Source organism: Camelina sativa, chromosome 4 (genome assembly GCF_000633955.1).
Source record: "Camelina sativa cultivar DH55 chromosome 4, Cs, whole genome shotgun sequence".
In the NCBI taxonomy this organism is placed as follows: domain Eukaryota; kingdom Viridiplantae; phylum Streptophyta; class Magnoliopsida; order Brassicales; family Brassicaceae; genus Camelina; species Camelina sativa.
In genome coordinates this window covers 26,148,155-26,166,635 of record NC_025688.1, presented here as the reverse complement: position 1 = coordinate 26,166,635, position 18,481 = coordinate 26,148,155, and the positions used below count along the sequence as shown (strand labels likewise).

The following is an 18,481-nucleotide window of genomic DNA, read 5'->3' as shown; positions in this document are numbered from 1 at the left end:
GCGAGATGTCCAGCTCTTACATCGACCCTCTGGCCAAGGGAACGATTTAAAACGCGTTCCTCATGGATGCAGCAGTGAAATAATCTGCATAAATAAGCCGACCCAGATCGCATTCAGCTAGCAGGCGGTTAAGTTTGTATAAGCCAAGTTCTTACTTGCACTCTCTTGCCGACCTCGTGGCACACACAGGGTAAGCCGGACACCAGAGCCGCACCTAAAAAGTACGACGAGCTCATCTCAACTACCACCCTAAACATTTGGTATTCGAAACACGTAATAGGATAAGCCAGGAGACGTCTTGCACCGTAAAATACAACTCGATACCAAAGATAGGAAAAACACAAAAACATTCTTATTCCATAAACATCCTTATTCCGGAAAAACACAAAGACAAGGCAACGAAAGCCAAACACGAAAGGCCACATTCGACACACAAAAACTAACAAAACAAACAAGTCTCAAAGTACAAACTTAGTTTTCAAATCCCAGATCGGCATCGGAGGGTTTATCAATCTCGAGCTCACCGATCTTCACATGCCAGACTTGGCACTCCCTCCGCAGACTTTCCAGCGTGTCCATCGGAACATTCGCACCCCTAGTAGCCATCTCCTCGAGATACGAACGAATCCCCTCACCACGGTTGCTTTCAATGAAGAAATGGTCCGTGCACTCTAACTGGATAATGTAACGACGCAATATGTCGACCCGAGTCCGGCATGCATCAAGCTCGGGCCGACCTTCAAAGGGCCTGCTCCCAATAGGATCGAGATTGTCCGGTTCAAGGACGGGAATCTCCACCTCAGCCATTGACTCCTCACGACGAGAGCGCTCCTCTAACAAACGATCCCACCTCCATTTCGGGACCAAAAATCCCTCGTCGATCATAGTTTCAAGATATCCGATAACTCCGTCAACACGATGAAACCAGAAATGACGCTCGAACTTTCGACGCGTAGCGAGAATGTAAGCTCTCAACCTCTGGATCCGAGCGCGATAAAACTTCATCTCGGAACGAACTACGTCGTCGGACCTCACAGAGAGCCGCTCTCGCACCCTCCTCAGCCACGCCGACCTCGTTGTCACAGGCATATTACCAATCTCAACTACCCTTCAAAAGGAGAGATTTATCTTTAAAACAAGAAAGGAGGATGATGAGAAATGAGCAACTTGAAGGCCAATTTATAGAACAAATAGTACAATTTTCGAGCCAAAGCAATCAATACTGCAATTCTCGAAAAACACATCCATAGAATGATGAACACATATCATAAAACCAGTGGACAACACATAAAGCAAGTCCAATCATAATGCAAAGGTTCAAAAAGAAAATACATCGCCTAAACGGCCCAACATCCGTTACAAAACGGGAATAGGTTCTGATAGAACAACAAGACAAAAGCGAGTCACTGCTCGGCAGCAACCTGAGCGCCCGATCCCGCAGGCGCCTCTGCCACGACGACCTCCTCTCCTACGATCACGGGAACCTCCGCCGCCTGAAGGTTCGTAGGAACGATCGCAGTCTCTAGAAGAACCTCGAGATCGCTGTCCAAAACGTCGGCGATATCGAAACCAAGAACCTTGTCCTCCCACATCTTCGCATCAGCCTCCAAGCCGAGCAAAGTCTTCGACGGAATGACCGTACCACTCTTCACCAACTCCTGAAGACAATCATAGGTGCCGCTCACCTGGCTCAAAGTCAGGAGAGACTCCTGCGCTGCTCTGTTGTCAAGAATATGCTTCCTCATACTCTCAATACAAGACCTGTAGCCAGCAACCTCGACATCGATGTCATGCCGCTCCGCTTGCAACTGCTGCAACTGCGCCTTCTGAAACGCATGATCAACCTCGACCTGCTCGAGACGAGAGCGGGAAGCGTCAAGAGAAGCCTTGAGATCGGCTACTTGCTTCCTGAAACCGGCATTTTGCTTCGTGAGAACAGCAGAAACCCCTCGCTCTTAATCGAGATTCCGACGAAGCTCCTCAGCCGATCTCCTTGATGGTTCAGAAGTACGAAAATCAGCAAGTTGCTTCTCCAGCTCGGCAATGCGACGCTCGTACGAGACGACCATGCGATTCACGCCACCACCATCCTGAAATGCAGGAAATAAAGAATTAAGATAATAGTTGAGAAATTTCAATCAAGAACATAAAGAGAAATGCCAACCTGGAAGTGTTTCCGAGCCCACGACCGATACAGCTCGGGATCGTAGAGAGAACCCACAGAAGGAAGCGGGTCGAACGACCCGCGAACTTTGCTAGCAAGCTCACCACAAGCAGTAGCATTGTTGATGAACAACTCATCCTTCGTCTTGTAAGAAAAGGAGAACGAATCGTCAATCTCAGTGGTGTCGCGCGGTACGCCATCCCTCCTAGATCTCTTGGACGACTCAGGCTCGGGAGCGACCACCTCACCATGAGAAGCTCTCTTCCTCGATGGAGTAGGACGCCCAGAATCAGCGACAACGATCGCTAGAGCATCAGAAGCCTCGCCGCGTGACTTCTGCCCACGCGGAATGACAGCAGGAACCTTGGCAGCCCTTTTGTCGGCACGGGTAGCGCCAACCTCCGCCGACCTCAGATCTCCTGCAACTCGCGGATCGGCACATCCACCGGGTGATGGGTCAACGACTTCAGTGTCGGCAGCGCGCGAAGAAGATCCAGCGTCAACGGCCTTCTTGAACTGATCGGCGTATCGAGGAAGACGAGTGTTAACTTTTCCCATCCCTAAGCGCGGTAGACCTAAAAGGGAAAACAAAAGTGTAACAATCCGATAACCACTAAGGAAAGCAACGATCGATACAACAAAATGAGAAGGAAACTCACGAGATCTCTGAGTAATCGAAGGCCAATGAAGCGCCCCTAGCGTTCGGATCTGTCTGAGGTTATCGAAAAAACCAGGAAGATGAGCGCGCAAACGAACGACAGGCTCTGCAAACACCAACAAAAACAAGGAAAGGGTCAGAAACCAGCCAAATGGCAATCAAACAAATATGAGTAAGAAACTATGAAGCTACCGGGAAACATATTCCACTCGGCAGCACAAAACACATCGAGATCGTCAAACGAAATCTCGTCCCGCTTGACAAAAAAAAATAACGTTGCCAACGACGGATCTTCTTCTCAGCCCCGATGATTATCTGATGACCCGATTTAGCACTGGTGTAGAATTACCCCAGACTACCTCTAACTTTTGTGAACTTGGTGGCTTCCTCCAAAAAATGCACATCGACTTCTATACCACAGTTGGTACCGAGTATCGCCAAACCGACCGCGTTACGGATACCTCCCACAGAAAGCTGAGAAATGGCAATCCTACGCCTCGCGCAATAATGTATCAAAAATTCCGGCAAAGGGAACCAAAGACCGCATTCAGTGAAGTAATGCTCAAAAAGCGCGATGAAACCTGTCGGAGGCGTCCAAAGACGTTCGTGAGACTCAGGAACCCGAAAAACCAGTCCCTCGGGCATCTTACACCACCGCGCCATCTCAGCAATACTATCCGATGTGCACAACAAAAGACCGTGATCGGCCGGACCGACTGAAAGATTGGCAGCAATCGACGCAGCACTAAGACCCAAGACAGCCGAACGAGGACCAGTATCCTCAGTGGGGACAACATCCATAGGACTCCCCCTAGAACCACTGTCGCTATTCTCGCTGAACACGAGAATATCAGCAAAATTGTAGTCTTTGGCCCAGCTGTCAAGATCCACACTCTGCTCCAATGTCGACACCAACGTCATCGAAAACATCTTTATAAGCCCCATATTCCTTGGAGAAAGCGCGTTGGATTGCTGCAAGAGTCTTGCCACGCGTGCATACAGAAACTGGTAGTCTTGACGCGGGCCGATCTTCAATCCCCGATATTTGGCCGACCACAGCTCTCAGCCGCTCTCTCTCCCGAAAGTCGAACTCAATGTGATCTCCTCCGATCGACCCAATATCGCGAGTGTCGGACTTGCTCAAATCACGCCGATCGCTCAATATCTCCGTGTTTCGGCGCCCTCCCATCTAAGATCTTGGTCGCCATCGTCGGAATCAAACTCGTGGGAGATATCAACAAAACAGGAATCAAGTCAACCAACGCCCTCAACTATGCCGACCTCAGCATCGTCCGCAGTGCCGACCTGAGCATCGATCTCGGCGATGCCGACCTCAGCATTGTCCGGAGTGCCGACCTCCGTGTCGCCGCGCAAGCTCTTTTCTCGAGGTCCGCCGACCTCATTATCGACGATACGCCGCCCTCCGACGACCAAGCTGCCGACCTCGCTCAAATCACTCTCAGTTCCGCAAAAATTACCAGATCCGTAGAGCAAGTGCAGATCGATGCCTCGATCCATGCCGCGACGAATCATCTCCATCTCCAAACCACCGACTTCGCGATCGGAGGAACCAAAGATCAATGCCGACCTCCGCTCGATGCCGAGCCCAACATCCACCTCAGTTGAGGTCGCCCCAAGGGGAGCGACATCGACCTCGCGAACGCCCTTGTTGGCACCAGCCGCCGATCTCCGAGACCTCCGCTCAATGCCGAGCCCAACATCCACCTCAGTTGGGGTCGCCCCAAGAGGAGCGGCATCGACCTCGCGAACGCCTTTGTTGGGACCAACGACCGCCGATCTCCGAGATTTCCGCTCAATGCCGAGCCCGACATCCGCCTCAGTTGAGGTCGCCCCAAGAGGAGCGGCATCGACCTCGCGAACGCCCTTGTTGGCACCAACGACCGCCGATCTCCGAGATTTCATCTGATTGCCGCCCAACATCGATCTTGGCTCAAAATGCCGATCTCTCTCTCTAGCGCCGGCGACCCTACCGCCGTCCCTCTCAAGATCGCCATCCATCGATCTAGCATGGTCGTCGATGACCGTCCGTTCTCGGAGATCGGTAACCAAAGGAAGACCATCTCGGCTGACCATCGGAGACCTCATACAAGGGATCGGACGGCGGAAGCTTTGGATTGAGAGAGAGCAAACAAAAGAAAAATAGAGAGAGAAAGAAGCATAGGCATAAAAATAAAAGAGAGAGAGAGAAAGTTACCTTCTTATGGAAGTGGAGGAAGTGAAGAAAAAGGAGAAGAGAGTGGATACATAAATAAGTAAATAAAGCGGAAATTTTACTGTCATAATCCGTCACCTCGATCTGCGACATGCCCCATTTTCGGAAATTCATCGAATACCGCGCTCAAAGTAAGGACCGTTGGATATTCACGGAATCTCTCGAAAGACGCGCCTGGCATTTACAAAAGAGCCACTATGGCAATTTCATCCCCACAGGCAAACCGAGACAATCTGTGCCGAGCAGACATATTACGGACGATTTAAGTATGCCCGCCGATCGCAGAAGGACTGCCACTCTCCGGACTAAAAGGGGGGACTATTGTTGGATATGGGCTACGCCCAATATGCCACTCGGCCCAACGAGATTTGTTAATTGCGATCTCGGCCCAACAAGATTGGGAGCAAGTCCATTAATTCCCGCAAAGGGGCAATCTCGGGAATTCACGACGGAAAACCCTAGAGATCCCTAGGTCAACAGTCTCCTATAAAAGGAGAAAGCATTTATTGGGATCAACATCCTGACCCGCGGACAATACCCACAGAGCAATACTTTGCATCGAAAACTACTATTATCTTTCGTATAATTCGTATTGTTTTCAGTTCGTCATTTAAAGCTTACTAGTTCGTCTGTGAACTAACAAGCTCTAATCCAACTTGTTTAAGTGACGATCTCACGTTTTCTTCGATTAATAAAGAACTTGCTCGCTCTTTCCCACTAAATCTTATTTGTTTAAACTGTGTAATCCCCGGTACAAACAATTGGTACGGTAACAAAGAACTAATTAGAGCCTTTTTAACTAGTATTAAATAGACGAACTCATGAACCACCTAAAGATTCTTTGTCAAGAAAATCTTACCCAAAAGAAGACGGTAGTTTACAAAAGTAAAGCTAATCCCACTGTCGGATCTAAAATAATTTATATCACAATCTTCTTCTTCTTGATGAAAAACTATTTTTATATTTATCCTTTAAAGCATAGTGATTTTTGTAAGTTGTTATAATTATATCATAAATATATACATTTATGAATATATCATGTGCATCTATCTGCCTGCAAATTTGATTATTTCACATAAAACAAAACTTATGTGAAGTTGTATACTTGTTGCCCCAAAAACTACCGTCAAAAATATTCATATGAGTTAGTAAAATATTAACACATGATTTTATTTTTAATCAAAATTTAACTTCTTAGGGTTTGAGTTAACCTAATTCTTGCTTTGTTTAATTTACCTTTTTCCAAAAACCAGTGTAAATAACATTGAATTTTGTGATATTGATGTCGTATGTTATTATCACTCATGTTTACATTTACATATTGTATATTGAAAAGAAGAAAAAAAAACTTTGCCAAACATATATAGTACTGTAGTTTTCATACAAAAATCCTTGTTTGTTCTGCCGAGAATCAAAATACATTTCTATATTTTAGGGAATCACGGAGTAACCTATTATATATGGCTGCGTTTTAGTTGATGACATTATAGGCATAGACGCATAAGAATAGAGAGAGATACATCATACATGAGAGTAACTAATTAACTAACAGGATGTATAAAGGGACCAAGAAATTGACGTATCAGAAAATTGCATGAGAGCCTTAAAACGTTAGAAAGTCTTTGCATGTGCTTGTAACATGGTAGGGGCCATCTACTGACCCGCCTACTATTTAAAATGTATTAGTGGTCTGTATGGTCAATCAGGTAATATTAAGTAGAGCTAAGCATGACAATATTCACACAAAAATTCCTAATGAAACCCTTAAAAACTATAAATATTCCAAATAACTTATTTAGTTAATTACATGAATTTCACATACAGTCGTTGGAGCGTTATTTTTTTGAAATTCAGAGCTCTTCAACCACTAAACCCATGTTATAACAGACTGACGACGACTTGGATAAATAAAAAAACTAGCTCCACATAAAGTATTTGCATACACGAAATACAAATAAAAAATGGGCACGATGTATGAAAGAAGTAGTTGCAAGTTGTCCATCAATTCATCATTGGCATGTTTTGCAATAACAAAATCAATCTAAATATTCTAATGAAGCTTTAACAAAGAAAAAAATGAAAAATAATCTTGACGTATAGTAGTAGTTGCTGTTATCTCTATAAAGTCGTCTTTTAGCATATTTTTTTGTAGTGATTATTGATTTGGTTTATTGGTTATATCTTATATCTTTATATATAGTCAGCTCCCGATCTTGCGTAAGATTAAAGCTTTGATCTGTTTATCCATTTCTACGCGTAGTGACAAAAATACAATGAATTTGTGACAAATAAATTTAGTCATAATATCATATTTAAAGTGTTACAAAATTGTGATGAAATTTTTTTGTCTCAAAAATACGTCTCAATAAAATTATTTTTCTTGTAGTGGAGTTTCAAGTCATGTGATATATATTTGAGGTTATACAGTAAAATATTTATAAATTAATATTCTATAAATTAATAATTATTATAAATTACTAATATTTTTCGTTAGGCCGATGTAATTTTATATACAATTCAAAAATATAATAAAATAATATTTTTTAAAAACCTTTTATGAATATATGATCCTGTCAATATTAGAAATAATTATATAAGATGATCAAATATATGTATCTAGATACATTAATTTTTGTTAGAATTTATTTACAATTTTTTTATATCAAAAACTATTATTGTTCTCTTCGGGACATGATAATTGTTGTTTTTTTTTTGTAAATGATTCTAATAAATATTATTTATAGTAATTAAAATTGTAATTTTTAAATCTATTTTTTGAAAGCTTACTAAATTAAAAAAAAATATATCTCTATAAATTAAAACATTTATATATTAATAATTTTTTTTGGTTCGGACATTATGAATTTATAGAAATTTTACTATGATTCGAAAGTGTGTCTTGTTCTCGTTTACTATTTTAAAAGGTAAAATTCGTAAACAATACGAACAATGATTTCTGTTGATAAAAAAATTATTCTAAATTCTACTATGTGGATATTTTGGCTCCCCATGGATGTTGTCATTACGTAAATGCGACAGTGGCAAAAAGATACTCAATTTTAAATCTCTATATTAACAGCTAAGTTTTGACTTCGGCTAAATATGGTTGAAATAGTTTGTAAATGTTGCCAACATAATATAGTTATGTGTGCAAAATGAGTACTACCTCTAACCTACTAAACAACAACAAATGCAAAACATCATGCTGCATCTCCAATATAACAAATAAGGGTATCATGTGCATCATAAATCTGCAAATTACGCTAGTGATTTCACACCATCAGATTCAAGACTATGCAAGCCAAAGATTGGTACATAGATCCTCAATTTTATGCTAGAGTGTGTTTGGGGAACTAGACAGCCTTTACTAGAAGATCTCGAGGTAGGAGTCCAATGTGGAGTCAGGACTTAATGTTCGTAGTAACTCCACCATTTGTGGAACATTTGATCATTAGTGTTGAAGACATGCTTCAAGTATTCCCATTAACATTTGATTTAGTGGGCAGAGCAGCACTCTCATTTGAAAACATAATGAGAAGATTGGATGACACATCAGTTGGTGTGATGAGTGATCAACGTGCTACTGCATTGAGATTGAGATTGAGATTAGGATTTCCTGGTGTTCAGTTTCATTATAGCTAATTATCATTCTTGTTCTACTCTGATTAGCATCTCGGTACATGTATTCTCAGTACATGTACCATGTGCCACTCTCTCAGGTGCTTCAGGTAATTGTCACTTTGTACCTACTGCGGCCTCCGAGGTTCAGGCCCGCAGAGCTTCTACCATGGGTCTTCAACTTGTTCTGGATTCTAGAGACTTCCAACTAGACACTTTTCTGAGATTTTTTTCTAAGTATTTTGGAATCTTGATGAAAATACTTTATATTGAGATTGAGATTTCACATACCTTCCTAAAACACACATATTTCCTTCTTATAATAACTATTTCGTTTTTGCTTTTAACATTTTTGTTAATATAATTTTTAGCGAGAAACATAAAAATTCAAAAGTACTGAGTTGAAAGAATAACAAATCATATAGATTATTCTCCCAAACCAAGTAAACACAAAAACACAATTGAAAACTAAAGGAACCAAACATCAGGACATAAACCCCAAGATGTAGCCTAATAATAAAGACTAGCTAGATACAGGGCAACAGAAAGTAAGCAACCAATCCTTTGAAAGCCATTGATGTAACCACTTAACATACACAACAAAGGCGCCATCTATACTGAACAAAACTCTTGTACGACCAAAAACATCAAAATTATGACAATAACTGGTAAACTTGGTCGACTGATTGGTGGTATTATCCTAGTATATCTAATAGGATACTACTTGACAAGTTGTTAATTATAAATAGAGCAAATTGTATACGGTATGTTGGTATCCCTTGAACACACTGATATCATTGATTACAAGTCCTTTGTTTATGAAGTTCAACACAAATAATAATATATATGATCTTAATTATGACCAACGTCAAGAAGAGACAAATTAATAAATACTTTGCGTACTGAAGCATGTGCAAGTAGGGGCCTCTTGATTAGGAATCGCAGTTAGTCTAACCGCAACATTTGCATGTGGCCACAACCTTCAAAGTCCCCTACTGATCTTATTATATCATCAATCCATACATTTTCTTTCCTCTCTTATTTTCCTAAACTGTTTAATTTTGATGTCCACAAAATCTGGCCGCAACAAAAATATATATATATAAAATCTTACTCTACTCAAGATAAACGGTGGCATACATTGTTGACTTTGATTCTAGTTATCCATAAAATCACAAGTCATCCCCATTTTAATTGGCTATTTCAAAATTTGGTGCTCGATTTCGATGGAGAAAAGAAAACTAGATATATACTATCAATCACTTAATAAACTAGATAAAATACCTAAGAATGAATACGGAAATACATTGGGATTTAACGAGAAATAAAAGGCACAATTTTCTCGCAAATTGGTCACAGACACTTTGAATTATAAAATATATGAATACCCAAAAAGGTTAAAGAAGAGTCACACCAACGAACTTAATATAGTAAACATTTAAATAGTAATATCGCTTGGCACAATTATACACTCGAGAACCCCTATATATATACTCAAACCCTTCATTTGATTCCATATCAGTCTCACGATTCTCACCAAATCAAAACCGAAATAACCAACCAACCTCTTCGAAAAAAATATAAAAACAAAATGTCTATCACATCAAACTCCAAATACTCAATAATCCCAATCATATCCATACTCAGCTTATCATTCTTACTCCAAGGAACTCATGGAGACGACGGAGGTTGGCAAGGTGGTCACGCTACGTTCTACGGTGGTGGGGATGCTTCTGGCACCATGGGTAAGTAACCATAAATGCGTATGTTAGCTAAATTTTATCTCTTTATACATGAGGATGGCTTGCTAACACGTACGTGGAATGGTCAAATAATCAGGCGGAGCTTGTGGCTATGGAAATTTGTATGGCCAAGGTTACGGGACAAACACGGCGGCTTTAAGCACGGCTCTATTCAACAACGGGCTCACGTGCGGCGCGTGCTATGAGATGAAGTGCAACGATGACCCGAGGTGGTGTCTCTCGTCTACTATCACCGTCACAGCCACTAACTTTTGCCCACCTAACCCTGGCCTCTCCAACGATAATGGAGGTTGGTGCAATCCTCCTCTTCAGCATTTCGACCTCGCCGAGCCAGCTTTTCTCCAGATCGCTCAGTATCGTGCCGGCATTGTTCCTGTCTCTTTCCGAAGGTCCGTTCATTTTTTGTCTTGTAGCTTATAATTATAAAATCTACTAGTCCGAAACTAATGGACTACCATATTGTTAAAACTTAAAACCTAACAAATATTTTAGAATTATTGTGTACCATAGAAAATTGAGATTTATGTCTTTATCTAAGGGCATTATTAAAGGGGAACTATTTTTGGTGTTCTTAGATTAAATATATAGTGAAAATAATGCTAGATCAGTTGTTAAGAGCATAGGTAAAAAAAATGGAAGAACTAATTATGGTGTTCTTAGAATAAAGATATAGTGAAATAATATTCATAAACATTTTACAAATTATAAAAACTTATAAAATAACATTTAAATTGCTTACTTATATAAAAGCAATTGTATACTTATAAATTAATATAATATTCTTAAACATATTACAATTATAAAAACTTATAAATTAACATTTAAATTGCTTACTTATATAAATGAAATATTTTCTTTTTTTCCAAAAAATCTCGTCCAATCACATGAAGCCACGTCAAATAAGAACTGGGCTTAGATCAGTTCTACATCAAGAACTAAAAAAAGTGTTCTAAACCACTATTCATTATTTTTATAATTTTTTTGGGCTAAGAACACCCTTGGTGTTCTCCCATTAATGATGGCCTAATGAGCTTATCTTAGTTACTATCATTTGCTCTTAAATGGGGTATTACGTATTTTCTTAAAAAAACTGTACATTAATTAAAGTATTAAACCATACGTACTGTTTAATTTTACGATGGATGCTTGTCGTCTACTCTTTAGACTAATGGATTACGTTGGTGTTTATGTTCGATATGCAGAGTACCGTGTATGAAGAAAGGAGGAATAAGGTTTACAATCAACGGACATTCATACTTCAACCTAGTCCTAATCTCGAACGTAGGAGGAGCAGGAGACGTACACGCCGTATCGATCAAAGGCTCAAAAACACAGTCGTGGCAAGCGATGTCTAGAAACTGGGGACAGAACTGGCAGAGCAATTCTTACATGAACGACCAAAGCCTTTCGTTCCAAGTCACCACCAGCGATGGTCGCACCGTCATTAGCAATGACGTGGCTCCTTCTAATTGGCAGTTCGGACAAACCTACCAAGGCGGTCAGTTCTGATAAGTTTCATTATCCATCCACAGTTCCACACACGTACACATCTCTCTGTTTTGGGTGCTGACGTGGCTGCGTATTGCTGAGGTGGCTCGTAAGCACCCGCTTAGATTAGCTTAGCCTTTTTTTCTCTTTTTTTTTTTTCTCTTTTTTAGGAATTATTGCTTCAATGGTTGTATTTTATTTTCATCGTGCCTACAAAAAGCAAAAAGCAAGGTTTAAAAAAAAAAAAAAATTAATTTACATGTTTATTGAATTTAGCCATATTGGCCTTTTTCTTCTTCTTTGTAATCCAATATTGCTAAGCCCAAAATAATGAAATATATAAATACATTTTTATACCAAACAAGGAGTATTAATAAGTCAACGGTCAAATAACCGCGTCAAGAAGAATTTGTATATTCTTCTTCTTCTCTGTTTTCACAAAGCATCTCCGGAGAGGTGAAAGCTTTGGCCAATCTAAGTGATGGTATCTGACGGCAAAGAGGTAGCTTTCAAGTTGTCCGATAGTTGCGTTCTTAAGATCGTTCAAGGCGACATCACAAATTGGTCAGTCGATGGCTCATCCGATGCTATCGTCAGTCTTCTCTCTTTTTATCTCTTTTAGATCGATAGTATAAAGATGTTGGCATTTTCTAACTTTGAACTTGAGGATGAAAAAAACTTTGATTGCTTCAGGTTAATCCAGCAAATGGGCGTATGCTAGGTGGTAATGGTGCAGATGGAGGTACTTTCCTTCAATTAATCATAACTTACTATCATTATATGGAATGGTATCTTAAGTATTTAGAGTTACATACTCTGTTTATATAGAGAGTTAGGAATTAATAGAGGTTACAAAGATCATTAACAACTCATTTTTTATCATATACATTAATAAATGCCATTCATGACGCTGCTGGATCACAGTTGAGAGCAGCATGTTATGAAATCCCAGAAGTTAGCCCAGGGATTCGTTGTCCCACCGGAGAAGCAAGAATCACGCCGTGGGTTTTACTTTTTATGTTTGTCTTCTTCAGTATGTGTAAAAGGTTCTAAGTTTGCTCCAAGTTTTGATTGTTTTCTGCTTATTGGATATGGGAGAAGGGGTTTTTAACTTGCAAGCATCTCATGTGATTCACACGGTTGGACCCATTTATAATGCTGAGAAGAATCCTAAGAAACTCCTAGAAAGTGCTTACAAGTAAGCAAGAAACACATTTCTATGTAGAGTAGTAAAGTTTAAAATTTCCTAAACACATTTACTTTACTAATGCTTACTTTGTGTTTTGGTAACAGGAACAGTCTGAGAGTAGCCAAAGACAATAACATTCAGTACATTGCATTTACTGCAATATCTTGTGGTATCTTCAGGTAAAATTTTAGGAAGACTCAGAAACTTGATCTTTGCGTTCTTGGTTATAAGTTATATGTTTGTAAAGGTTTTCTCCTAGTTTGTGAACCATCTAGAGAGAGAAAACAAATACAAATGGTTTTTGTGTCTTCATCTGATTGTTAGGTATCCTTTGGATGAAGCTGCTTCTATAGCTATCTCCACTGTTAAGCAGTTTGGTCAAGATTTTAAAGAGGTAAACTTATTTGCCTTCCCACTAAGTTGAGTCCAACAAGTTCTCTTGGATATCTCAGTTTTAGTAATGTTCTTAACGCCGCGTTACTCAAAAATGTAGAATATTTTCTCAGGTACATTTTGTTATGTTTAACGAAGAGACATACACGGTGTGGCTGAACAAAGCAATAGACTTGCTACCTCCACCACAAGGCCGCAACTTCTTCCCCTCGCCGAAGACAACCAAAACGCGATTCTTCAGTAATCTCTCAGCTGTTGTTTCAAATTGGCTTAGGTGTTTTATGCACACACAGGCCACAGCAAAGATAGGCCATTTGTCTCATGTTGTAGTAAACTTTTGTATTCGCTACAACAAGGGAACACAAAGCTAAAATGTGTTGAAATTTATAAAGTCTCTTTCATTAGAGTGCTTTCTCATGTGATATGGGCCATGAATAGGCCCATTATAACCGCTATTAGTAATGGGCCAAAACCCCGTGGGTGAGAGAGAGCATTAGGGGACGGACTCTCAAATGAGACGACTATGGTTGACCTGTGGAGTGGGAAGCTTGAGTCTCCCTAGATTACTACTACTACACTCGACGAGCTCGATCCTAACCTCATCAAGAGCTTCTCTGATCTCCACCACCACCTCCTCCTTCGCCGTCAATACGTTCCACACGACCGCTTCTTCGTTGACAGTCTCTTCTCCCACGAGGACTTCTCGTTTGACAACTGTATCATCATCATCATCATCCATGGCTTCTGGAGACGAAGGAGCAGTTTTCAATTTGTCTGATTCTAGCCTTCTTAAGATCCTTAAAGGCGATATCACCAAGTGGTCCGTCGATGGCTCCTCCGATGCTATTGTAAAGTCTCTTTTCACTATCCAAATTCTAGGGATTGGTTTGTAGGGAAATAGATAGAGATTCCTAGAATTCGATTAAATTGAAAGGTTCTTGGATCACAATTAGGTCTCTCCAATTAATTTGATGTATCATTTTNTTTTTTTTTTTTTTTTTTTAACATAAGCAGTTTGTTTCGTCAGGTCACTCCAGCAAATCAGCGTATGTTAGGTGGAGGTGGTGCTGATGGAGGTAAGAGTTTTAGGATCCATTGCTATTTTGGTGACCTGTGTTGGTATAAACTGAATTCTGAATGCAAAATCTTGATTATGTTTGTGACAGCAATACATAGAGCTGCTGGACCACAACTCACAGCAGCATGCTATGAGGTTCCTGAAGTTCTTCCTGGAGTCCGTTGTCCAACAGGAGAAGCAAGGATTACTCCGTGAGTTACTCTCTTACTCTTCTCATGTATTGGTGTTCTTTTTTGGAAATTAGGATTGTTGAGTGAAAACTTGGAACAGGGGTTTTAACTTGCCTGCATCTCGTGTGATTCACACCGTTGGACCGATCTATGACTCAGATGTCAACCCTAAAGAATCCCTTACAAATGCTTACAAGTAAGAAGAATCATAGTTTTCACTTGTTTGTTTACTCTACTGAAATCTACACAAGACATGTTTTCCTCTGAACAAACAGTTTCATCTTTCTGTTTTGCTACAGAAATAGTCTGAGAGTGGCAAAGGAAAACAACATCAAATACATTGCGTTTCCTGCCATATCTTGTGGGATTTACGGGTAAGTTGTCACAACCAGAGACTTAAGTCATTTATATGCTACAAAACCTATCCAACTAACTCTTTACTATTAGTGATTGACAAGTCTTGGAAAGTTTGTGCAACATGAAATGAGAGAAACCTTATCTTCTCAATGTTTTGTTTTTCATTAGATATCCTTTTGATGAAGCTGCTGAGATTGGTATATCAACAATCAAACAGTTCTCTAATGACTTGAAAGAGGTAAAGATAGTTTTTCTTGTCTAGATTGTACACTTCCATGAATTCAATCCGCTAAGTGACTGACACTTTTTTTTGGATCTCGTATTGCTTATTAAGGTGCATTTTGTTTTGTTCGCGGACGATCTATTCAGCTTGTGGGTAAACAAAGCAAAGAAGGTGCTACAAAAAGCCTAAGATAGTAAGATTGCACCAGCACTCAGCAGCCTAAAATAAACCTAATTAATCCCTAAACCTTCACACAAACAAAGCATTTGCTATTTGTATAATGTTATGAGAGATTGTTCGTTATGGTTAGATTTGTAACAAATAAAAAATTTGCACCTGAAATTTTTCTAGTAATATGGTTAGATTTTGTATGAATTTTGTAGTAATATGGTTAGATTTTGTAGTAAAGAAAATACAGCAAAGGAGAAAAATACGTAATTGGTTACCAAACCAATCGATGAGGGCAGCGAGTCTGAAGAGTGATTTCATGACATGAGAAGGAAAAGGAAAATCAGAAATTTATATTTAAGGTATATTAAATGATTTTCTGTTAGATATGATTAGGAAAAGAACAAAAAGGAAACTAGAGATTATAGGAAAAAGGAGCATTCTGATGACAGAAAAAATAGGATAATTACTTGTATTTGGTGATCCAATTGAAAAACCAAAAGAGAATATATGAATTAATTCTCTAATGTTTATCAGTTTATCGATATTATTATTTCCATATATATTTAAGCATTGGATAATATTAGACATTAATTTTAATATAGTTTAACTTAAGTTCGTACAATTGGAAAAGGAAAACATGCCATAGTTCCAATTGAAAAACGAACCAACCACACCGACCTTCTGAAACTTGTATAAATAGATAGATATCGATAACGAGTAAGGATCTATCAGAACCACATACAAGATTAAACCCTAATTAAAGAGTATAGAATACGCAAAAGCTTTAGAACTTTGATGATGGAGCAAATTTGCAGAGATGATGATTGGATCGTGGACGAGTCTTCGTTGAAAACCGTCTCTATTCTTGGCCGACTTTGGGCAATGAAGTCATCGCCTATGCATCTCAGAAACATTCTCGACAAGGAGCTCAGGATCATGCATCGTTTCCGCGATCATCCTCGCATCGTCAATGCCTCAAACACTCTTCACTTGCAAACCAAACCCTACGAATGCTACACGATCTATATGGAGTACGCCTCCAAAGGTAATCTCGATAAGATGATCTACGGTTCTCGCAGCCGATCACAGCAGATACCTGAGTCTTTGGTCCGACGTGCGGCTCGTATGATCCTAGAAGGACTCGTGGCTCTTCACTCCCATGGTTACGTTCACTGCGACCTCAAGCCATCCAATGTTCTGCTCTTCCCTTCCACAAATCCCGGAGAGCCGTGGGATCTCAAGCTTGCTGATTTCGGTTCATCCAAGGAACCTGATTCCGAGTATGGTTCCATGTCCGTTGGTACGGCTGAGTACCTACCACCAGAGTCTTTTGCGCCAAACAGACTGATCATGGATCCGGACCTTGATATATATGCTCTAGGGTGTGTGGTTTATGAGATGTTTGGAGCTATACCTATCCCGGAACCATTTGATGAATTTTACGAGTGGAAGTTGCGTGGTCGAGATGTCTCTCCGGAGGCTAGAGATTTCTTGAGGCGGTGCCGTGACATTCATCCACGCAGGCCCACCGCGGCTGATCTCTTGAACCATCCTTTTATTACAGGAAGACTTCCATCGCCAACCACAGAAGAGGACAAGGACATATCTAGGTCGTTGATTCCAAGTGTCTCGAAACTTCGTTTGAGCTGATGATCCTATTCTTCCTCTGCTGTTAAACCTAGAAAAAACTTGATAGTGAATATTGCTATGGAAAAGCCTAGCCGATAGATGTACCAAGGATCGTCCCTTCCGGTCAAGTGCGCGAAGCGGGAGTGCGTGAGAGATGTGAGATGACAGCCATCGAGAGCAAACTCTAAATAAGATTATGAGATCGATTTCTCTACACCAAGACTTCCATGCTTTATCTGCATATTTTCAATTTATATAACGAATGATTTAAACTTTAATTTCAGTTGGTTTATTTACTTGCATCGGAAGAAACTACTCTTTAAGTCAGTTTTATTTTCTTTAAATAGGTTCATCAGTGTGCATGTGCTGATCAGTTAAGCTACTCTAATATTAAAATTCAAATTCAATTGGAGATTATATCCATCATTAGTGTATACAAAATTCAAGTCTACTCCAATATTGCGCTCTCTATTTTACTATTGATATCTTCTCCTATTTTGTTAAGGGTACCTGTGATTTTGTTGGAAAATTAAAAAAGTAATTGTGGCTTTATAGAGTAAGCTAATAGATTATTCCTTAGTGTGTTCTGATGGAAATTTTCTTTTTAAAAAGAAAAGAATAAGACGAAGAGGTCTTCACTCTTATTACATAAGAATTTACATGACATGATGACAATGAGGTTGGGACTAGGACCAGTGTTTAGTGTTTAGAGTAGTTGTGTTGGAATGAGAAAACTAAAATAAAGCCAAGAGAAAATTATTTAAAGTCAAGAGAAAATAAAGCCAAAGCCCAGTATAGATTTAAAGCCCACTATACTTTTAGGCCCAAAAAGTAACAATAAAGATCAAATCTGAAATTAGACGAGGAGATCGATGAGTAAACCCTAGGAGGCAGCAGCAGACACACACAGAGGAGAACAGAGCAAACAGCCAAAGATGGTACTACTCATCGTCTTCTTCGATCTCTCTTTTTTGTTTTTGCTGTTTAGATTTACAATCAAGAAAGATTCTGTATTGATGATCTTCATTGCTGTGTTGTGTTGTAGACTTTCAAGCGTAGGAACGGTGGAAGGAACAAGCACAACAGAGGTCACGTTAACCCAATCAGATGCTCCAACTGTGGCAAATGCTGCCCCAAGGTACTCTACTCTCTTCCACCACCTTTGCTTCTCCATCTCCATTAATTAAAGAAGCATTCATATGTAGATTTTGATTTGATCTTGTGTTGGTCAATGTAACATTGGATTAGGACAAGGCCATTAAGAGGTTCATTGTGAGGAACATTGTGGAGCAGGCTGCTATCAGAGATGTTCAGGAAGCCAGTGTCTACGATGGTATCATTTTCATT

At 39.9% G+C, this 18,481-nt stretch overlaps 4 protein-coding genes and 1 long non-coding RNA gene across 6 annotated transcripts; all 5 read left to right on the top strand.

Moving 5' to 3' along the window:
• Positions 10,179-12,189, top strand: LOC104782544 (expansin-A8-like). The gene is made up of 3 exons (XM_010507508.2): positions 10,179-10,418; positions 10,513-10,825; positions 11,639-12,189. The coding sequence occupies exons 1-3, from the start codon at positions 10,265-10,267 to the stop codon at positions 11,943-11,945; spliced, it is 774 nt and encodes a 257-aa protein (XP_010505810.1). The 5' UTR covers positions 10,179-10,264; the 3' UTR covers positions 11,946-12,189.
• Positions 12,374-15,709, top strand: LOC104782542 (macro domain-containing protein VPA0103). Of its 2 annotated transcripts, XM_019245005.1 has the most exons (12): positions 12,374-12,516; positions 12,618-12,666; positions 12,849-13,122; positions 13,218-13,292; positions 13,438-13,507; positions 13,620-14,354; positions 14,534-14,582; positions 14,673-14,775; positions 14,855-14,950; positions 15,054-15,128; positions 15,280-15,349; positions 15,446-15,709. In XM_019245005.1, exons 6-12 carry the CDS (start codon positions 14,019-14,021, stop codon positions 15,521-15,523), a joined length of 807 nt encoding a protein of 268 aa, XP_019100550.1. In that variant the 5' UTR covers positions 12,374-12,516; positions 12,618-12,666; positions 12,849-13,122; positions 13,218-13,292; positions 13,438-13,507; positions 13,620-14,018; the 3' UTR covers positions 15,524-15,709. The 2 variants fall into 2 exon arrangements, with proteins under 2 accessions (XP_019100550.1, XP_010505806.1); XM_010507504.2 differs by lacking the exons at positions 12,374-12,516; positions 12,618-12,666 and having other exon boundaries at positions 12,831-13,122.
• LOC104782543 (macro domain-containing protein VPA0103-like) lies at positions 12,406-13,571 on the top strand. Its single transcript, XM_019244240.1, has 6 exons — positions 12,406-12,516; positions 12,618-12,666; positions 13,026-13,122; positions 13,218-13,292; positions 13,438-13,507; positions 13,566-13,571. Exons 1-6 carry the CDS (start codon positions 12,406-12,408, stop codon positions 13,569-13,571), a joined length of 408 nt encoding a protein of 135 aa, XP_019099785.1.
• On the top strand, positions 15,799-17,349 carry LOC104782541 (mitogen-activated protein kinase kinase kinase 2-like). The gene is made up of 2 exons (XM_010507502.2): positions 15,799-15,864; positions 16,321-17,349. The coding sequence occupies exons 1-2, from the start codon at positions 15,827-15,829 to the stop codon at positions 17,153-17,155; spliced, it is 873 nt and encodes a 290-aa protein (XP_010505804.1). The 5' UTR covers positions 15,799-15,826; the 3' UTR covers positions 17,156-17,349.
• On the top strand, positions 17,964-18,418 carry LOC104782540. The gene is made up of 3 exons (XR_767025.1): positions 17,964-18,072; positions 18,180-18,272; positions 18,383-18,418. It is a non-coding gene; the product is annotated as an uncharacterized LOC104782540 (long non-coding RNA).

Excerpts from the sequence above, each read along its gene's own strand:
- LOC104782544 (XM_010507508.2), top strand. The coding sequence starts at position 10,265 with ATGTCTATCACATCAAACTCCAAATACTCAATAATCCCAATCATATCC. Across the intron at positions 10,419-10,512 it reads GGATGCTTCTGGCACCATGG|GCGGAGCTTGTGGCTATGGA; the intron begins GTAAGTAACCAT and ends TCAAATAATCAG. Across the intron at positions 10,826-11,638 it reads GTTCCTGTCTCTTTCCGAAG|AGTACCGTGTATGAAGAAAG; the intron begins GTCCGTTCATTT and ends TTCGATATGCAG.
- LOC104782543 (XM_019244240.1), top strand. The coding sequence starts at position 12,406 with ATGGTATCTGACGGCAAAGAGGTAGCTTTCAAGTTGTCCGATAGTTGC. Across the intron at positions 12,667-13,025 it reads TGGTAATGGTGCAGATGGAG|GGGTTTTTAACTTGCAAGCA; the intron begins GTACTTTCCTTC and ends ATATGGGAGAAG. Across the intron at positions 13,293-13,437 it reads ATATCTTGTGGTATCTTCAG|GTATCCTTTGGATGAAGCTG; the intron begins GTAAAATTTTAG and ends TCTGATTGTTAG.
- LOC104782542 (XM_019245005.1), top strand. The coding sequence starts at position 14,019 with ATGAGACGACTATGGTTGACCTGTGGAGTGGGAAGCTTGAGTCTCCCT. Across the intron at positions 14,355-14,533 it reads ATGGCTCCTCCGATGCTATT|GTCACTCCAGCAAATCAGCG; the intron begins GTAAAGTCTCTT and ends TTGTTTCGTCAG. Across the intron at positions 14,583-14,672 it reads TGGAGGTGGTGCTGATGGAG|CAATACATAGAGCTGCTGGA; the intron begins GTAAGAGTTTTA and ends TGTTTGTGACAG.
- LOC104782541 (XM_010507502.2), top strand. The coding sequence starts at position 15,827 with ATGAGAAGGAAAAGGAAAATCAGAAATTTATATTTAAG. Across the intron at positions 15,865-16,320 it reads ATCAGAAATTTATATTTAAG|AGATGATGATTGGATCGTGG; the intron begins GTATATTAAATG and ends GCAAATTTGCAG.